This window comes from Alosa pseudoharengus, unplaced genomic scaffold (genome assembly GCF_046254945.1).
Source record: "Alosa pseudoharengus isolate Yale_2024_CS ecotype anadromous, Long Island Sound unplaced genomic scaffold, YU_APseudo_1.1 YU_APseudo_1.1_scf_6, whole genome shotgun sequence".
In the NCBI taxonomy this organism is placed as follows: domain Eukaryota; kingdom Metazoa; phylum Chordata; class Actinopteri; order Clupeiformes; family Clupeidae; genus Alosa; species Alosa pseudoharengus.
In genome coordinates, this window is record NW_027468848.1 from 30,834,386 (window position 1) to 30,855,585 (window position 21,200).

At 39.6% G+C, this 21,200-nt stretch overlaps 1 protein-coding gene and 1 long non-coding RNA gene across 3 annotated transcripts in view; one reads left to right on the forward strand and one right to left on the reverse strand.

Moving 5' to 3' along the window:
• Positions 1-5,957, forward strand: part of slc4a4a (solute carrier family 4 member 4a) — a 59,098-nt gene extending 53,141 nt beyond the window's left edge. For both annotated transcript variants that reach the window (XM_076271448.1, XM_076271449.1), the window contains 7 exons: positions 482-554; positions 803-871; positions 1,686-1,859; positions 2,615-2,779; positions 3,540-3,627; positions 4,621-4,700; positions 5,853-5,957. In XM_076271448.1, the coding sequence (XP_076127563.1) occupies positions 482-554; positions 803-871; positions 1,686-1,859; positions 2,615-2,779; positions 3,540-3,627; positions 4,621-4,664 (613 nt within the window). In that variant the 3' untranslated portion in view covers positions 4,665-4,700; positions 5,853-5,957. The remainder of the gene's footprint in view (positions 1-481; positions 555-802; positions 872-1,685; positions 1,860-2,614; positions 2,780-3,539; positions 3,628-4,620; positions 4,701-5,852) is intronic.
• A 10,450-nt stretch (positions 5,958-16,407) lies between these two features.
• Positions 16,408-18,557, reverse strand: LOC143106541 (uncharacterized). Its single transcript, XR_012983694.1, has 4 exons — positions 18,504-18,557; positions 17,655-17,800; positions 17,251-17,339; positions 16,408-16,895 (listed from the first exon to the last, which is right to left on the reverse strand). It is a non-coding gene; the product is annotated as an uncharacterized LOC143106541 (long non-coding RNA).
• Positions 18,558-21,200: the final 2,643 nt, after the last annotated feature.

Genomic DNA, 21,200 nt, shown 5'->3' on the forward strand with positions numbered 1-21,200 from the left:
CTCTCATACAGCTCACATACGCTAGTCTCTTCCAGCATAGCATTGGCACAAATGCCCCATTCGAAGGAGGGCTTCATGCTGTATATTTTTTCTTCCATATCAAAACATGGGTATGTGCCCCAGTATTTTGCCGGTGTGTAGATAGCTCTTAAGTGGGGATGTTATTGGCTGGGTGGCACACTGGGAGGTTTGTGCTCCAAACACGGCTTGTTTGGTTAGCAGCAGGTGGCCCCGTATTGATGCAGCTGTAAGCTGGATCAACACAAATATTCGGAGCGCTGGCAGTTCTCTCAAAACTCCTTTCGGCCCTCACACATAGTGATGGGGCCACATGGCTGAGATGTTAGATGAGAAACGCAAATCCACTAATCACGTGTAGGCCTACTGCATTGAAGCTCCTGGCTGGTTTACTGTAAAATGCTCACTATGCATCTGTGTGTGAAACTGCGAAGTCTCCAAAGTGTTTGTTTTTGTGTGATAGGGAGCAGCGTGTCACCGGCGTGTGTGTCTTCATCCTCACTGGCCTCTCCGTTCTGATGTCCCCTATCCTCAAGGTAATGACCGCTTCAGTCTGCTGAGCTCTCATGCTAGTTTGTGTTTCAGATATAAACTGAAACAGCAACTTGCGAATCTGTTACATTTAGGCAAATGTTGCTCTTCTAATGTCACATCAGAGATTTTTTTATATTTTAGGTATTTTAGGTATTTTAGGTTATAATAGGTATCCACTTTTTTAATTTGAAGGAGACTTGTTTGGGAGTTGTTGTTCATGGCTGCTTTGTTCTTTCTCGGTGGCCTGCAGTTCATCCCCATGCCTGTGCTGTACGGAGTCTTCCTCTACATGGGCGTGGCTTCTCTCAACGGAGTACAGGTGGGTCTTTTGTTTCCGACGAACCGTCACCCCACACACGTGCGCACACACACACACACAGGCATCACCCTGCTCTCTGGTTACGGCAAGAGAACAAGGACTCGGCGTTCTGTCCCCAAACACTCCCTCTTCCCTACAAATCTGCTTGCCTGTGGGAAACAGCAGTGAGAATAGTGATGGAAAAAAAGAGAAAGGAAAATACCTTTCTCAGTGAAGGTACTTGACACCAACTGATTCTCCACCTGGTCAAATCCTCTTGTTGTTGTCTTACAGCTTTGATCTGATTCCAGATCAGCTCAAAGAAGCTTTGACGGCCCATAAAGCTTTTCCACCTGGGGTGTGGCCAGGCTGTGGTCATCCGTCTTTAGCAAACTGTTTGTGACCAGGAACAGTGAAAATATGATATCTGAAACTTGTCCTTTGATAAGTTCCTTTGACAACAGAAATTCAAATCAGTACTTTATCAACCACAAGTTTCAGGAAAAGGAGAAAAGAAAGTAAACAGGCTATGCAGATGTCTCAAATGCCACATTTGAATATACAGTCCATCCTCGGAAACGTTCAACTGCTGTGTTTGGAGAAGCCATTCTCTATAAAATATGACAACCCTTGGCCCCGGCCGGGTTCGATTCCCGCCCCGTGGTCCTTTCCGGATACCTCCCCGACTCTCTCCCACTCGCTTCCTGTCGTTTTCCACTGTCCTATCGCATTAAAGGCATAAAAGCCCAAGAAAATATACTTTTCAAAAAAATTAATAAATAATATGACAACCTATGTTTCTGAAGTCCTGTCTTCTGTCCGTGTTGTTGTTTAGTTCATGGACCGTCTGAAGCTGCTCCTCATGCCAGCCAAACACCAGCCAGACCTTGTCTACCTGCGTCACGTGCCGCTGCGCAAGGTCCACCTCTTTACCTTCCTCCAGGTGCTCTGCCTGGCTGCCCTCTGGATCCTTAAGTCCACTGTGGCAGCCATCATCTTCCCCGTCATGGTAAGTTGTTACATGGCGGTCAGCTAAGGTTGCATGTAGTGGCTTTTTTTGTGATTTTGATATTGTTTGTTTGCGTGTACATTTGTAAGCCTGTTGAGTTATTCATCTAAACCCCCACATAGTATCCAGATGCCAGATACGTACTTTTAACATACAATAATAAGTCTGCTGGGCTTTCAGCATGATCTTGTACTTATCATCCACATCTTGAAATATATTCATACCGTACGTACTGCCAGGAAAGAATGCTGTGTAGATCAATTAATTTTACTGGTCAGCAGTACTCTAGACCAGTGGTTCTCAACCTTTTTTCAGTGATGTACCCCCTGTGAAATATTTTTTCAGCCAAGTACCCCCTAACCAGCGCAAAGCATTTTTAGTTGAGAAATAAAAGACTTAAAACAGAGCAATAAAACATATTCTTCAAGATACAGCCGGAATTTTGCCGGCTCTGGTTTGGCCTTCTTTGCCACTTGTCCCTCCGTGTTTTCACAAGAATTACAGCTACGCTTCAACCACGACTCCATTTTATGAACTTATATTTTACTGAAATATTTATTAAATAATTGTTTTTAAAGTATTTTTTTACATTGCATGGATTCTACTTTTAAATATATGTATATTTTAAAATCTCACGTACCCCCTGGAGTGCCTTCACGTACCCCCATTTGAGAACCACTGCTCTAGACTGTAGCCATGGCTAAACAGATCATGCTGAGATTATGTGTAAGGGTGCCTGTCATGTCCACCTCCAGATTCTGGCCCTAGTCGCTGTGAGGAAAGCCATGGACTATCTTTTCTTACAACATGAACTCAGCTTCTTGGACGACGTCATACCTGAGAAAGACAAGAAGAAGAAGGAGGACGAGAAGAGGAAGAAGAAGAAAAAGAGGGGAAGCATAGACAGTGATGTTGAGGATGTAAGTTCATCTAAAACAAATATTTCCTTCATTTTTCTTGCATGTTGAAGCCTATTGAACCATATTAGTTTGCTGAAATTTCCTGAACAGGATCAAGAGGTTATATTGTTGATGAAAGGATCACGTGAATGTACAGTATGTACAGATAGGCATATAGATGCTGTAGATTTTGTATTGATCCTGAATCAATGCTGAAGGATCCATGCTGTTGGAATGTAGGATTCTGTTTTGTCCCCTTAAAATTCCTCTACTCAGGATATAACATGGTTGTAATAAGGGGGCCATCATGACAGTGAAATGCTTTACCTGGCACTAGCAGTCACACACTCTGTGATTGTGTCATTCCAGGGCCTCTCTCTCTCTCTATCTTTTCATCTGGTTGTTTCTCATTATTTAGCAGCTCTCCTCAGCAGAGTTCAGGGAGAGGGAGAGAGAGCGCTGCGATCAGCATTACCCAGCATAACTGTCACACTGAATCAGGAGTCACATTAAGTCAGAAAAAATAACAGTCGTAGAAGTTTTCCCTGGTACTTAATACTTACCCATAGTTCCAAAACAGCAGACTGTATCAATGTAATAACCAATCAGTCTCACATTGGAGCTAGTGCCAATCATCATTTAGTATACCTAATTACCTAATTTTTATATTTTATATTGTTTTTATATACATATAATTTATTACAAACATTATATTATATTATCTTTTATTTTATCATCAAAGCGACCTTAGATCTTATGACCATGTTTTCCTCTTGTGCAGTCTGACTACCCCTTCAATGAGAATGTCCCCAGCATTAAAATCCCAATGGACATGATGGAGCAGGAACCCTTCTTAGGTGATAAAGACAGTGAGTAGACAGCCCCGGCCGGCACCGCTCTCAGTGGGCTCGCGTGGCCCTCCTCTGTCATCTTCCTGGGTCTGGCGCCCCTGCCTCTGGGACATTTGGAAAGCACCTCTGTCTGTCTGCTCGCTTCTGTTTTTCAGCTGGCTCTGTTCTCTCAGCATGGCACTAACTGACCTCTTTCTCTCTCTCCCTCACTCCCCCTCTCTCTCCTTTTTAAGTTTGTGATGAGTGGATGACGGAGTGATGGAGCACTTTTGTTCATTTGTTTTTCCTCTTTATTGTTGGCATCTACTCTTATCTTGCTTGGCTGGTTTCTGCATCCCTTAACTCTAACATTTTTTTTCTCTCTCTCCATTTCCATGTCTGAGACGAATGTCTCAACATCTTCTTAGCTTTTATGGGCTTCGTCTGTGTCTGTGGTCCAGACTGTAATGGATCACTGTTGATGCTTCTGTCTTTTGAAGTAACATGCATGTAATATGTTACAGTAAGCATTAAATGCTTGTTAGAAAATGAAAATAGAACTGTTAGATACCATACTTCTATCTAACAGAAAGTATAATTGAAACATCTGCCTGCAGTTGTTAATAATTGATTGCTTATCATTTATGCAAATGTAATCACAGCCAGTTCTCTCTTTGCTTTGTACATATTAGCACATCAACTGAGAATTAATAAGGTGCACTTAGGATAGTCAAATAACCACTATTCTATACAATTAATTTTTATATTTTTCCATTCTATTTTTGTAAATAATATTTCATTATTATTGTGCACTTAATCATATTATTTGGTGCTATAAATTGATAGATCTTGTTAATTCTCTGTTGACGTGCCCAGGCAGTGGGATAAGCCACCTTTGTTTTTTAATGTGCATTTAATGAGCATGTTGCTGAAGCTGATCTTCATTTGGGATGTGAGTGTTGTGAGTGTGGGGCTACAGGTGTGCTCATGTGTGGGGTAATCTGAGGTCCTATGTCTGCTTCTGTTCCACAGGAGAAAAGTCCACTTCATTCCTTGATCGGCACACCTCCTGCTGAGAGGAAATACTACTACCAGGCCAACTCAATGTCAAGGTATTGCCAAAAATATGGCCGTTGTGTTGTGTGTGTGTAGGTGTAGGTATGAGCATGTTTAACACATTTCTACAAGTATACAGTGTATAGATATGCTTGTGTGCACATGAAAATTATTGTTTATGTGACGAGAGAAAATGTCCATCCAAGCATGACCATAGTGTGTCTTTGTTTGTATGTGTACATGTGTGTATATTGGATTTTTTTTTTGAGTGAGTGTGTGTGTAAAGTACTCATGGGTATAAGTATGTATACATATTGTATATACTGTATGTCTGACTACGCTAAGATGCCCAATCAGTGCAGGCTGATGCCTCAGGCCTGGTTTGTAGGTTAAAGGTCAGACAAACAGACTGGGGTTTTGTAGAGGTCCCACTCCCAGCACATACAGCCACTTCCAGTTATAACAAACATTCCTACACAGCAAACTACAGCCTGCTATATACACTCCCTGCACAGATGGATGAGTGTCTCGTCAAACAGCACAGAGATAGAGAAATGATATTGGACAGAGGCCCAGCGGTAAGATCATTTAGGTGATGCAAGTGGAGGGGTAGTGAATGAATCAAAAAGATTAGATCAAAAGGTTCCCCAGATATGGAATGTTCCCTTTGAAGCTCTTTTTCATCTGGTAATTGTCCTACGTTGTGTTCATCAGACATCTGTAATCTTACCTTGAGGGATCAAAGGACAGAAAGAGACCAACGTGTACAGGAAGGCGTTGACTATTTCTGAGCCATCCCCAGAGTAGTGCTTGGACAGAAGGCCATAGTCTCTCACTCAAACTGCTTTGAACATTAATGTCCCTATTTCAGTCTGTTACAAGAAGTCTTCTGGAGAAAACCAGTGTGAATTGAATTATTTTCAAAACCAACAAAAAGATGGCTTATTAACAACTCTTATTTAAGGATCATACCTTCTGACATTACAAATACTTGGTTTTGCTGCAGAATCGTATCATAAAACAGTTTCCATAATGTCATTTGGTAGAAATGTCCTTTTTCCTTACATACAAGATACTTATATTGAAATGACACATGCCTAGTTCCGTTGAATAAACTGTAAATGGATAGTACAGAGCTTTTAGACAGGGCTCTTTGCAGAAATGTGTCTTTTGTTTCGAACGTCTTATTTTGTTTCTCTGCTCCGCAGTCCTGAAAGACTTCCATTAAATGTGCCTCAAATTAGAATAGACATGGACCCTGATGACAACGGATACTTCTGGAAAAGCAGGGGCTCTGAGACATCCCTTTAGCCCCTGCCCCCCTACCCCCATGCCATCATGGAGACACCCCTGTGTGTGACACTATGGATGACGACGGACTCTTTGAGAAAATCAGGGGCTCGGAGATGTCCCTTTAGCCCCACAACATCTACTCCTGCCGTTACGTAGATACACCCCTGCCGATCACCAGTGGACCAAACCTCGCTGACTACCTTTCAGTGAAAACAACAAATGAACTTGGAATGATACACTGATGGAATAATGATGTGTGTGTGTGTGTGTGTGTGTGTGTGTGTGTGTGAGAGAGAGAGAGAGAGAAAACTTGTCTTTACATATCAGATGTATGTAACTCCTAACTACTATGCAAATCCAGCTTGCTCATTTCTGCTGTTTTCTAGAGATGACCTCTCTGAGTCCCTATGATGCTCACAACACGGTCCAATTCTTCACCTTTTTATAATGTTTTTCATCATGACTTGTCAATCCAATATCTTCTTTTCAATTCCTCTCCCCTCATTTTTATATGAGGAACTACTGTAATTATGTCTTTTCCTATTGGAGGAAAAATAATATCTATACATATATAAATATACATATTGTAGCTCTACCTCTTATTTTAGGTGGCAGGCATTCTGTAAAGAAAATAATTAATTATAAATGTTTTCTTTTGATATTTACAAAAGCATGGGATGGTAATAATGTTAATATTCTATATGTATACTGTAGAGCACCTCTGGAACAGTGGAGGAGGTTTGACTGAGTAATGAACAAATTCCTGTGACAGAAATGGTAATGTGCTTTTAACAGATCAATTAATATTTTAAATGAAATGTATGGCATTGCTGCTGGTTTCATATCTCTTACCAATGCCTCACAAGTGGAATATATTGTAACAGGTGATTTGTCCCTTAACAAGGAAAGGTCCTGATGTTTCTTAGGTAATTTCTGAGGGGTAATTATATATTTAAAGGATTTGGCTGTGAAGATTTGTCATTTAAATATGATACATTTTGCACAAAAGTAACATTTATTCCCATTTGTGTCTCTTGATTATTGCAAACATGCTGTAGGCCATATGCACTCTTGACTTCTGTAGACGATAAAGTGAACAATGTCATGTTTACTCACAATACTAGAACTGCTTGTACTGCACAAACAATGATGTACCTAAGTGGCTTAAATGAACACAAACTGCAAGAACACCGAGTTGTTCCGTGGCATAACTCAAACGTCTCACAACATTGTGCATTAATAGAATGGGACAGCGACCCGTCGGAAAAAAAATAATAATGGTGTAGATTTTCAGGTTCTTGTTTTTTCATGCTGTTAAGCACTTGCAAAAGACTCATGTTATCGTTTGAAAGAATATCCCTTTTTTTACAAAACGAAAACAAAATGAAAACATGTTTTTTAGTTTGACATCAGCCACAAGAGCAAGTTTTAAGTGAAGAACAAGGCACTGAGGAGAGGTGTGCATGTGTTAAGCCAGATGGCCTGAAGTTTTTGAGCCTTGAGTTTTATTTTGTCCTGTGCGTCCATCTTGGTCATTCAAATGTCTTTTTTCCCCATGACTTCAATATTTTCTTGATCTTTTTTTTTTGTTGTTCAAAAATCAGTAGTTCTGTACAAATGTTGTTATAATAGCTGATGTATTTTTTTTTCAAAATCAACTTTTAACCTTGTAAGTATATGAATGAATTTTTAACTTATATTTGGGGTATATTCTTGGGGATAGCTGATTTAATCAAGATATCTACAGCATTAATGCATGGAAGATAAATTCTAGCATATTTAACCATGACAGTATTAATTCTAGTGTGTTTAAAAACATTTTTAATCACATCTTGTGACTTTATAGAACAAACACACAGTGGTGATTATTCTAGAATTTATATTTTTCAAATGAAATGAATATTAAAAAATAAACAGAATTTATTCAATGTCTACTTCATTAGTCTCTCCAAATCATTGAGTGTGTTTGAATGTGTGTGCACTGACTCTCCCTCTCTTTCTCTCTCTCTCTGTGTTTGTTTGTGTGTGTGTGTGTGTGTGAGAGAGAGAGAGAGAGAGAGAGGGATAAAGATAGTACTATATCTGTGTGAAGGAGAGATCGAGTGTGTGTTTGTGGGGATGAGTGTGTGTGTTTGTGGGGATGAGTGTGTGGGTAGGTGGGTTGTGTTTATGCATACTGTGACACAGATGTCCATGGTATGCATAACACTGACCTAACAAATGGGTCTGGGAGTGACATGCTGTAGTGTATGAACTCTGAATATGGAGCAGCAGATTTTCCAATGGCAGTACTTACTGTATTGATTTAACACATATCACATGTGATTTCTTTATTTGAATGCTTGTACTTGTATACACATAAGCATACCGTGCAAAGAGGAAGGGGCACACAGCTAGAAAGATTGTCTTTCGTACTAACATAGTATGCTTTATGCATGCATGTACTATACTGTTTTTACATTTAATAATGAAATGTGTAATTAAGTCATTACAGTGAGTATATTATTTGACTCATGCAACAACCATTCTCTGCATACATGCAACTGACAGGATTTGATTGTTTTGATTTAGTCATTTGAAGTGCTAACTATAAATCAGGGTGTTGGCATTCATGATAGAGTCCGGCACTGTTTCATTTTCGACGCTGAAATTTTTTTCAAAGATTTTCAAAGATTTTCCAAAGGTCCACAACCATCCACGTTTTGTCTATTGTCTTAGTCTGTTGACAGGTGCTAACATAAAACATTTGAATATAATGTAACTGATGTGATACAGAGCTACAGTATGTGTTTTAGACTGTTGTGACATTAACATGAAAAAAGCTGGAAAGGGAAGAGGGTTTCCATATCAGAGGCAAACTAGAAAAGCATTTCCTGAAGGAAATACAGTGCATGAAAATGCAAAAAATATTATGTAAAATATCATACAGAGTAAAAACAAATATTTCAGATATAGTTGCAATAGTGTTGCTAGGGTACATATGTTGGTTGTTATGTCAAATTAAGTGGTTGCTATGCTGGTTGCTTAGGTAATCCTGTTGGTTGCTATGGTGGTTGCTAGGTTGAAGTTGTTAGGCTGTTGCTAGGATGTTTGACATGGTTGCTAGGCTGTTGCTAGTGTACTTGAGGTGGTTCCTAGGCTGTTGCTAGGGTAGTAATGGTGGTTGCTATGCTGTTGCTAGGGTACTTGAAGTGGTTGCTAGGCTGTTGCTAGGTTAGTTGTGGTGGTTGGTATGCTGGTTGCTAGGTTAAACTCATTGGTTGTTATATTGGTTGCTAGGTTGTAACTGTGGAAGTGGTTGCTAGGCTGTTGCTAGGGTATTTGACATGGTTGCTAGGCTGTTGCTAAGGTTCTTTAAGGGGTTGCTAGGCTGTTGCTAGGTTAGTTGTGGTGGTTGCTATGCTGGTTGCTAGGTTAAACTCATTGGTTGTTATATTGGTTGCTAGGTTGTAACTGTGGAAGTGGTTGCTAGGCTGTTGCTAGGGTATTTGACATGGTTGCTATGCTGTTAGTAGGGTATTTGACATGGTTGCTAGGCTGTTGCTAGGTTAGTTGTGGTGGTTGCTATGCTGGTTGCTAGGTTAAACTCATTGGTTGCTATGTTGGTTGCTAGGTTGTAACTATGGAAATGGTTGCTAGGCTGTTGCTAGGGTATTTGATATGGTTGCTAGGGTACTTGAGGTGGTTGCTAGGCTGTTGCTAGGTTAGTTGTGGTGGTTGCTATGCTGGTTGCTAGGTTAGACTCCTTGGTTGCTATGTTGTTTGCTATGTTGTAACTGTGGAAGTGGTTGCTATGCTGTTGCTAGGGTGTTTGCCATGGTTACTAGGCTGTTGCTATGGTATTTGACATGGTTGCTAGGCTGTTGCTAGGGTATTTGAGGTGGTTGCTAGGCTGTTGCTCGGTTAGTTGTGGTGGTTGCTATGCTGGTTGCTAGGTTAAACTCATGGGTTACTATAATGGTTGCTAGGTTGTAACTGTGGAAGATGTTGATAGACTGTTGCTAGGGTATTTGACATGGTTGTTGGGCTGTTGCTAGGTTATTTGAGGTGGTTGCTAGGCTGTTGCTAGGTTAGTTGTGGTGGTTGCTATGCTGGTTGCTAGGTTAAACTCATTGTAACTGTGGAAGTGGTTGCTTGGTTGCTAGGCTGTTGCTAGGGTACTTGAGGTGGTTGCTATAGAGCATCACGGTCCCGCCCACAGGAGTTTCCGGAAGTAAGAATTCAATGCAATTTCTCCATTGACAATTTGGGTATAAGCCATAAAAACTTAACTGCACATGGTAGACTCAAAACCAGCTACGGCTGTACTAAGCGATTGTTTATGCTCATATAGACCCCAAAAGTTGGGGCACTAACCTCGTTTTGAGATAAATGTCTTTTATTCGCGATGTCTTGGATAAGTACTTCATTACCCACAATCCTGAACAATCCCACAATCCCACAGTGATGCCCTTTGATTGGTGGAAAGGCCGTTAAGATCATAGCTTATTAGACATTCTCTGGTCATAGTTTGAAACTTTATCAGCGAAAATTATTGATAAAGATGGCGGAGTCTTTTACTGCCTATGGCGAAAATCTTAATGTGAATAAAAACTAGGGATGGGCAAAGCGAGGCTTTATGAAACACTGAAACGTTCGAAGCAATTGTGCCGAATTGTTCCGAAGCTTCGAAACAATTCCGACACCTCAGAGCTGTTTAGGGTGAAACAAATCTGTCAAATGTTTAGGATTGGAGATGTAGTCTTTAAAGTTCGTGGCTCGCTGTGTTACCTGTGTTCAGTCTTTGTCAAAAGCTAAGCAGTCATGCCCTTGGTCAATTACTGGATGGGAGACCACATGAAGTCACAATAAAGATAATCTTATTGCTGCCACTAGTGTTCTCTAAATCACTTTCTTCTTATAAAAACTCTCGATTTTTGACCATTCTGAGTTTAGTTGAAACTGTGTGGTTAATGATGAATCAAGAAAACTTATAAACAATCTGAAACAATAACTTACAAATCAAACGGGGATCGAACCACATTTGAGCAGCCTGGGCTACCGTGCAAAAAACACCCTCACTAACCACTACACCATCATGGTTATTTCTTAAGAAAAGTCTACACTGTTACATTGCTACACTGTTGAACGCGCGAGCACGCCTGCCGACACCGGTGAAATGCACCGAAGGTTCACTTAACTTTGGTCACATGACATGGCTGTTTTGAACACTTGTGCTTCGAAGCCTCGACACTGATTCGAGACATCGGTTTTGAAAGTCACACCCCTAATAAAAACTTTCTAGACGAACATTGGTACTTGTATCAACAAGGATTGTGGTTTATATATCACACGAACTTAGTCAGGGCCAATACACCATCAAATAGAACACTGGAAATGTTAGTTTGAACACTTAACTTTTCAGGTAGCCGATAGGCTAATCATTAGCCTTTCAGACATTAGAACATTAGAATGTCATTATAATGCTACTAACATTAGCCTACATGCTGCAACACAGGTATGAAATATATTATGTTTTAGTGACCTTGTTGTTTCTATGAACATGAATTGTTGTTTATATAAAAAACATCAACTTAGTCGAGGCATAAAAAGCCCTGTATATTCCCATTAATTACTTAAACCTTTGAAGCGAAGCTAGCGAAGCGGTCATATAGGGATTGTCAAAGTTGTTGTTTTTTTTGTTTTTTTTCTCGTCATCTACTTCCTGAATTTTTGGTCAACGATACCCGGGACACATGAAATTTGGTGGGTATGTAGCCCCACTAGACTTTTACGGAAAAAAATTGTTTCGTCCCCGGGGCCACTCCCCCCCCGTGCTGGGCCCCCCGAACCGCAAAAAAAGCAGTTTTTCCTAAATAACTACCTGAACCGTGGCACTGAGGATGAAGAATCTTTTATGGTATGTTGGTCTCAAGGGCCCACATCAACCTGGCCCATAATCACTCATTTGTGATTTGCACCCCTCCGGTAAAAAATGAAAATGCAATATTATTCTGCTTTAATCGCCCCTATCTTCAGTTAAGATGTTCAGAACTGCACCAAATTGTATGTGTATGATTGACCTGGCATTCTCTGGGGGTTTGCCAAGTTTCGTAGAATTTCATCCATGGGGGGGTCTAAAAAAAATTAGGTTATGTGTACATTTAGTGACTGTACACTCATTGGCCTGTAGATGGCGGTGCACACATATATACATGCACACACACACAGGCACCCACATACTATCGGTATTAGAACGGCCGATACATAATTACAAATTCAGTAGGATTAAAAGAAAGCCAAAATAAATATTCATCATCATCATGGCTGCATTTCCAGTATTGGCGATAAGTAGTCGTTTGTCCACTAGATGGCGCATCTTTGCAGTGAGACGTAATTTTGTTGGAAGTTAAAAGTGGGTTGGAAAAACAATGGACGCTTCCTACAAGGACTGTAGTTTACCGAAGAGAACGTCTAATAAGGATAGGACGGTGTTCACATGAAATGTAATTCACATTTCTTCTTGAAGTCGAAATAAATCTGAGGATGTTTATCGGACATGCTTGGTTTTTACTGCAGGTACGTTAATCTTATAATATCAATAAGGACCTAGGTAATGTTACCGTTAGCGTTGGTTGAGTGATGGAGGCTAATTTGATTGATTGCATTTGTAGAAAACTATAAATGCGGTTATACCAAGCAAATTGATAGCAGCACTGTAATTGTATCTTTCGACTGTCATTTGTTGCACGTGCTACAAAAATCATTCTGTGCAATGGAAGATTTACCAACGTTACACCGGTCTGATACAGTTTTGCCTATACATGCGTGAGACTGAGACGCCTGTTTATTTTGTTTTAAGTGCGTGCAGGGTGTGAGAAGGGAATCGATGTGCTTTGATTCCAGCTTGGTAGTTGTAGTCTGTGAAATTAATAAGCACGTGTGTGTGAAGTATCCAAACAATGACACCTTCATTTCATTATGGCTGCTTTAGCAACACACCTTAAGCTACTGTGTAGTGGGTCCCATTTAGAAGTGGCTATTTGCGCTTTCCTTAACTCATGGAGCTGCGTGAATTTTATTACAACTTTTCCCCACGATATGGCAGTTTAAGTCCGCTTGATACTGTAAGGCGTAAGCCATTGGTTTCCAAAGGAGATTTCATTTGTGAGCATAGCCTATTGACAATTTATGTTGTAAATAGGCCTACCTTATAAGCCTACCTGTAGCTTAGGCAGGGCCGTATCACCATAGACTTTGGGGGGGACACTCAGACGTGACCAAAATGTCCCCCCCAATATTCGGACATAGAAAAATAAATAAAGAAAAAAACGCTATAGGCTTACAGGAAACCCAACAAGTCCCGCCAACCTGACAATAGTAGGCTAGCCTATTTTGAATCCCATCCCTTTCAAACTACCTTAAAATTGTGTGATTAGCTGCCAGAATAATAAAATCAAAATACAAAATAGTATTGGGCTATATAGGTCCAAACCTATGAGTAAGCATTCAGTGTAATATAGAGGTTATCAAAGATACTCTGGTTTGTATTTAAGCAATATAGCACGAGTGAGAGTGGGGTTGGTAATGGATATTCCCACGGGTGTTGTTCGGCCGTAGCCACGAGGCAGGAGGCCGAGTGGCAGGTAACAACAGCCGTGGGAATATCCATGACCAATCCCACGATCACGAGTGCTATATTGCTTTTATACAACAATTCTACCACAAACTAAATAATCTGAAAACACCGCATTATTGGTTAAAATATGTTAATTTCGACATCGTTCTTACGCATCAAAAAATTGTTCCCTTTTCAATAGACAGCGTCTTGGTTGCTAGGTAACCAACATTCCAGACCCATCGTTACGGGTCTTTGTGGTTTACATGTCTTCTTGAAAGAAATGTTGAAGCTGAAATGAAAGTCGGGCTGAAATCACATTCATATCTAGATTTGCTGCATGCATGTTACAAGGACACTGGGCCATGTCATGTGGGACATGGTACTGCAAAAAAACGGAAACATTGCAGAACCACTCAACTTTATTAATGTATAGTGAATAAATGTTACACTACTGTCTGCACAGCCTGACGTGACGATGCTAGCACGTTAGCAGTGGTTAGCTAATTATGCTAACGTTAGTTATCTACAAGTCTCCTCCAAGTGACAATCATATTATACACAATGCTGGCAATGCTGAGAACAATTAGCATCCTCGTTTATCTTACTTACATTGAGTTGACGGTGTGGCTTAATCCACAGATGTGGTGAAGCACTGTTTCGTTATGGTTTGCTAAGGAGTTTGCTAACCCATTGCTTGAAATAGTGGAGAGCTGGGTGTCAAACCTTCGCATTGTATCGCGGAGTGATTTATTATTAGCTGTGCTGAGTCTGAGTTGAAATGTCCAGGGATATTCCAACTCATGGAACGTCTCTCTCGGCCAATCAGAAACAAATAAATAGTTCCATAGAACCCAATTATTGTATAATTTCTTTTAAAATATACATTTTGGAGACAAATGGAGTCATACCACAGGTCTATATCCAGGGATGGCTTATTGAATGGACCTACTGGGCCCAAGAGCTCAGGGGGCCCTGAAGCCTAAGACTGTGTGAAGTTGCTTCTCCGCCCTTCTCTTCTATTTCCACAAAACTCACAAGTTGTCATAATATAAAGGGTCATTTTTTTTTTATCTTCCGGGGAAGTATGCCCCCGGGCGCCCCTATCTTAACAGGGGAGGGTTTTTTTGCATCTATGCCCAGAGGTTCATAATCCATCCGTGCCTATGTCCGTCAAAAGTTTGGTATATCCTAATTGACTGACTTAAAGCAACACCAAAGAACTTTTCATCTGTCGCACGGACTATTTGTCTATCCAGCACCGGCTTTGCAAATAACAATGTCCACAGACAAGGTAGAATAAGTTGCATGATTTTATGAAAGTACGATGTATTGCGACATCAGATGCAAGTCAAATTTGTAGTTTCTCATGTCTCATTCCATCGAACTACAGATCCGCTACCCGATGCAGCAAACTTACATAGTGCGGTAATAGCCGATAGAGGGCCGCGAAGCGAATGCAGAAAGTGCCGTTCACCATGTTACGAGTTGATGAACCACTGAAACGATTTTGGAAACATTATTTTAAGGTACAAAAAACTCTTTGGTGTTGCTTTAACTAATGACTTGTTTGTGATTTTAATAATATTTTTGCATGGCAGGAAATGTGAATTGAAATTCTGTTATTGAAATTCACACCGCACCACAGATTTGGTCCCCCCCCAATGTTGACATCATGCTTCACCAAGAGCAGATATAACACACACGATATAAAATACACGATGGTAAATATAACATTTAATACCAAAAACTCTATTATTTACACGATTACTCCTGAAATAACTGCTATTAACTATATAAAAATCATTGTTTGGAGGAAAGGGTTCGCGTGCTGTCGCCTGTCGGAAATGATTTCGCGCTGGTTCATGCTGCTTATATATTTTTCAGCGAGGCGCGGTGGTTTAGCTATGGGATGAGTAGTTCCTTCGCTCGGAAATGAAAATATGTACACAGTCTTTTTGGACTTTGTCTTTGTTTTTTCACTCAAAATGATATGTTGTATGCTTATGAGTTACGCCATAGCTGATTAGCCTAAGACATGCTCTAAAACTCTTTAGATACGGATATTTCCAAAACGTCAATGGGAGAAATGAATGGGAAATTTACTTCCGGAAACTAAGCTCTCTCGGAGGAGGGGCGGGACTGTGATGCTCTACACTGTAAAAAATGTGACCAATGGTTACTTAAAAAAATTGTGGCAACAAAGTGACAAGTGATATAATTGAATATATTTTAAGTACTACAACTTTGATTAAAATTCATTGAATAAGTCAACTAGATTTACACCAAAGAAATAAATACATTGTAATAACAGCAACAGTTAAAATGTGTAAGATTTAGTAATTTCATGCCAAATGATGAGTTATATAGCCTAAAACTATTGAGTAAATCCAAATTAATTTCACAAGCAAAACTGACTTGCATTTACTAACTTTCTATGCAAAATTAATTTAGATTTACTACATATCTGGTCCAACCTAATTTATATTTACTAATTATTTGGGCAAAAGTTATTTATATTTACTAATTATCTGGTGGAATTTGGTATAAGATTACAAAATGTCTGGATGAAGGTTATTTGCATTCATTAAATTTTTTTAATTATATATAAATCATATTTCAGTGCCTTCTAAATCACTAAATATCATACCTTCTTATAATACCAAAATTTACTTAAGTTATGTCAACAGATCACAATGCATAAAAACAATAAGAGGTAAACATGTATCATTTCATTTATTTGTGCAACTTTGCCTCACAGGTCTACCCAACATTTTTCAAATGCAAAATGCATTTGGACTTGTAAGAGACAGAGCAGATAGAATTGGATTAATTTCTACTGGAACGATCGATCACATTACTCATTTGTGTAACTGAAATTCTTTGAATAAATCATGTCCAATTTGCATCCTATATCCTAATTGCCAATATTAAGTAAAAAAGTCACTTCTCTTAAAATGAGTGTGGTTGAGCAACTCAAGCATGTGAAGGTAACCATGTGACATTTGACAGAGACTTAACAATTCCTTTACATTTTGCAAGGGTCCATTTTCCTAAGCTAGCAGTTTGTTCTTGAGAATGTTCACGTTTTGGCTTTGAACAGTCCAGCTCAAAGAGGAGTTCTGGAGGATTTCAAACGTATACTGTATTTGGGCTCCTTGGTATAGGCCGGATTTACTGCATATGTCCACCCAAGGAGCATGGAGCAAGCCCTTGGAAAGTTATCCAGAGCAGTCAGAACTTTCATTCCCTCTACCACGATACCAACGTCATCGGGACCCTCTGATGTATTGGTCTTGATGCTGTTGATTTCCATTCTTTGTACAGCAAGGTCCTGTGGCACACCATCTTCATCAGCATCCTGGAATAGTAAGAACATGTATATATATGACTGTTCAGCCCTGCACTGTATTGATGAGTATTTTTCTCTACATTCACAAAGACAGGCTGGTCACCTATCAACGTATCTCTAAAGTCATTCGTGAAGCCAAGGGTCAGCAACTGGATTAACTCTGCTGCTCTGCTAATTAATAAGGTCTGTAAAAGTGGCTATCGGCTGCTGTTTGGAAAGAAAACCTTAGCAAGGAACTTTTAGAGGCATTAGAAAGAGACATAGTAGTGCAAATCTGCAAACATCAGTAGCTTGGCAAGGATTATTGGGAGAAATACACTTTATATACTGTAGGGATGACCTTCATATTTTAATATGTACTTACATCATACTTTTTAAGAAGATGATCTAAAGATCCCCCAAACACCGAATGACAACATCTCTGGTCAAGTTAGCGTTAGGATTGGTTGGAGCCTGAAATTACAAAAATAAACATTATTCAAGGGCTGGAAAACATCCACTGACCTAAAACGTTTTAAAACTGAAATTGTATTATATGAAACCCCATCAAGGCTCCTGTATTTATAGTTGGTTACCTGACGTTTTCAGGTAAAAAACTATGGCTCCAGGAAGTCATTGGTCCCAGCAAAGCAATAGTGCATAGCATCTGAGCCTGAATTGCAGGCTAGCATTATTTCTTGTACATTTAAGTAATGCAACGGTTATTCCAACCCATTCCTAACCCTTCCTTAAATAAAATATTAGCTAACATAACTCATTGAAGGATACCTTGAGTAGGATGGCCTGCAACCTCAACCCTATGGTTCCACCCTTGGCTTGGAAGAGATTCAGAAGCTTTGGTGTAGCAGCTACTCATCTAGCTTGGCCATGAACTTGATTCACCATTGTGATTCTGTAAAATGCATCAGCTGGATCTGAAAGATAGAAACTAGTGTACATGATAGGTCTTACAACATTTTTAAAACCGGGGGGGTACAATAACAGACTGTCCATGAAAAGTTAAGTAAAAAAAAGGTAATATGAAACAGCGCACGTTAATTGTTTCAAACTGTAGCAACACAAAACTGACCTCCCGAAGTTAAGCAGGCTAGGTAGCCTTATTTCAGCAACATGGCTACCTTCAAACAGCCTAAACGTTACACGAGAGCAATTTACTTTCGGAAAACGAAATGCTGTAAATGTAACTTGCAATTACTCATCTCTGAGAGTAAAAATCTACTCCTATTTGTGCAGAAAAGCTGTCTCTAAAGTCAACTAGGCTAGGCTACTTGCTAGCTAGCTTAAAGTTGGCTTTAGAAGCTCTGGTTGAGGCGAGGGAAATTGGTAAAAGCATAGACTGTATATAGTTCTATATATACAGTCTATGGGCAGCATATGGCTATAGCCTGCTAGTAGCCTATAACATTACAGCGTACTTTTCACATTAAATTGTTTTAGCCAGACACTGTTTAGCCCTTGCTTTAGGCTAAGTAGAAACAAAGACAAGACTGAATATAACCAGCTTCAGTTTGAGTTAAGCTACAGCGCAGCAAAATTGATTTGCGAACTTACAGTAGATAAAAATAATGTTCGTCTGCATAGGGCTATATGTGAAACAATAAATGAAACGGGTCTTACCTTTGGGAAAGTTTCCACGAAATGTGTGTGTTCCATCCATGTGGCGCGAAATGCCTCGAGCGGAAATGTAACTAAGGTGATTAAAAACAACAATCTCCCAATGAGTAAAATTTACTAATTTTCTGTATCTTTGACTTTCCTGATGAAATACAATTAAATACTACTCAGTGATTCACAGCAAATTTTATTCACACAAAACTGAGTAAAATGCAATTAACAAATACTTAAAAATTGTTGAATTCCACTCAATTTGATTCCAAACTACACATAGCCTTTTTTATTATGTACAGCTCACTATCATTTATTTATTAAATATTAATTAACCCCAGTCTCAGTTTTTACAGTGTATATAGAGTGGCGAAGTCCCGCCCCTTCCGTTTGCCTCCATGATCTTTCAAAAAAAATTGAACGGCAGTCTATGGCGAAAAAAAATAAATATTTTCTGGTCCCGGTTGACTTGTGCCTTGAATTACCCATATGATGTTTGTCAATTTTAAAGACAATTTTTCATGTAAAGACATTTGCAGTTTGTTTCGTAACTATTGAATTACAACATTGTGAAAGATCGTAATTCCAACGACTACAAACCCATCAGTCACGCTAGTGACGTCAGCTCATTCACAGATTGTACAAGCATACCAGCAAAAGGTCTTAATTGGGCTTTCCTTGCCGAAGAAAATACAATGAGTCAGAGGACACATCAGGTAAGTTGTATTCGTCCATAGACTGTACATTACATACTGTTAAGTGACATAGCAGGCAGCAAGATGCAACCGTTAACTAGCATAACCGCTCTTATAGTTTCATTACGTTGGTGACGTACATCGTTCGAGACGAGAGATGGTCCACTGAGTGGATTCGCACAAAACCAACATAACTTTTGAAGTCTATCGAACAACAGTACTTTTTTGACGTGAAAAATTATCTTTTAAATTCACACACATCATATGTGAAATTCGTGGCACAATTCAAACTGGACCAAAAAATAATTGTTATCTCTCCATTAACTCCCGTTCATAATTTTTTGAAAGATAGGTCCCATGGACCGGAAGTAGAAGGGGCGGGACCACTCTATTGGTTGCCAGGTAGATGAGGTTTAAAGGTCTCATTTCATCGTTTTTTCATAAATTTTGCCGTGGTCTCTAGTATTAATGAATGCCCCGTGAGCCGGTTTTGGTGAACAAAATGCTCTCCTGCGTCTATTTCATGCTGTTCTAGCTTGGTGGGGAAGGTGGGAGGGGAGGAACAACAGGATTTTGTCTCTTATGAATATTCATGACATGTTAATGACCTCGCCTCTGATTGGTTAACAGTACTGTGACGCTCCCTCCACTGCGTCCTCATCCGATTCTGCCTGTGCTGTGCTCCATATTCAACAGTGCTAAAACCTGGCTAAAACTCGAGTCAAAACTGTTGCACAAAATGTCTTCGGAGATACAACTTCATGTGTTTGATCAGAGAATGTCTAATAAGGGGAGAACCTTCACTCTCGGAACTCTTCCGGTGTGGTACTGCATCTAGGGGCGCTCGCGGGCGAGTCCAGAATGAATGGAGGTCTATGGAGCTGTACCCCTCAGAATCCACTTTTCTCGGGATATATATTTTTTTCAAGTAATTTGAATATTGTATTCGAAAGGGGAGACAAAGACAATACACTTGGTTGAGTATTATATTTTTTAAAGTCACTTAATTGTTCTAAAAAGCCTTTCAAATGTGTCAATGAAGTCATTCATTAGCATGATCATAGCATAGCATCAATGCTAGCGTGTTATGGGCAACAACGACCCAACCTGTAAGAAAACGAAAGGACATGACCCCCGGATTATTTCACTTTTGATTGATAATCCATATTAATTTTGCGAAAAATAAAATAAAATCTGAGGGATTCAGTTGTTAAATAGGTGAAAACAATAAATGTAGCCATGTAGCTCCATAGGACCCCATGTATTTTGGACTCGCCCGCGATCGCCATCTAGGTGAACACTGGTGAACTGCAGCCAAATTCGGTTTGTATGGGATTAAGAGAGTGGGGAGGCTCTCCGTAGACGGGCTCTGGTTTGATCCTATCCGAGTAGGAAGAAGAACCGCTTCCTGATCGTTTGTCGGTGAACGTTGGTTTAATAGAATGGTAACAATTTCTCCTAAAAGAGGTAAACGTTTGTGGCAATCGTCATCTTGCTTTCAAGTAATAATAGACAAGTGCTATTTCAAGAAAAAGTCCTTGTATATGGGTCTAGAGGCATTTCTTAGTAAAAGTTGGGAACAGGACTTTTTGTCATAATTAACATGTGCTGAATCCAACTAGCCCTGTTCCCAAGCAGAATTTTGAGTTTTTGACCATCTAATTAGCATAAACAAAATGGCTGCCAAAATGGCGATTTTGGGCACTTTCTTTGGACGGGCATCATTATACCATGTAAATAAATTAATATTGTTCACATCTGTGCATCTCAGAAATCTCCTGTGGGCAATAAATAAAAAGTAAAGGCTATGAAAAATATAAAAATGCAAAAAAAAACTATTATTATGCTAATTAGCCTTATTATCACCTTATTATACTCTTGACTGTTTATGCTCCTCTTTGGCAAAGAGTGTGGCCTGACTTCATTGGTAAACATCTTCTTCGTGGTGGGTGGACACATGTTTGGAGTTTAAAATCATTGGAGTTCATTTGAACTAATCACGAACAACCGTTAA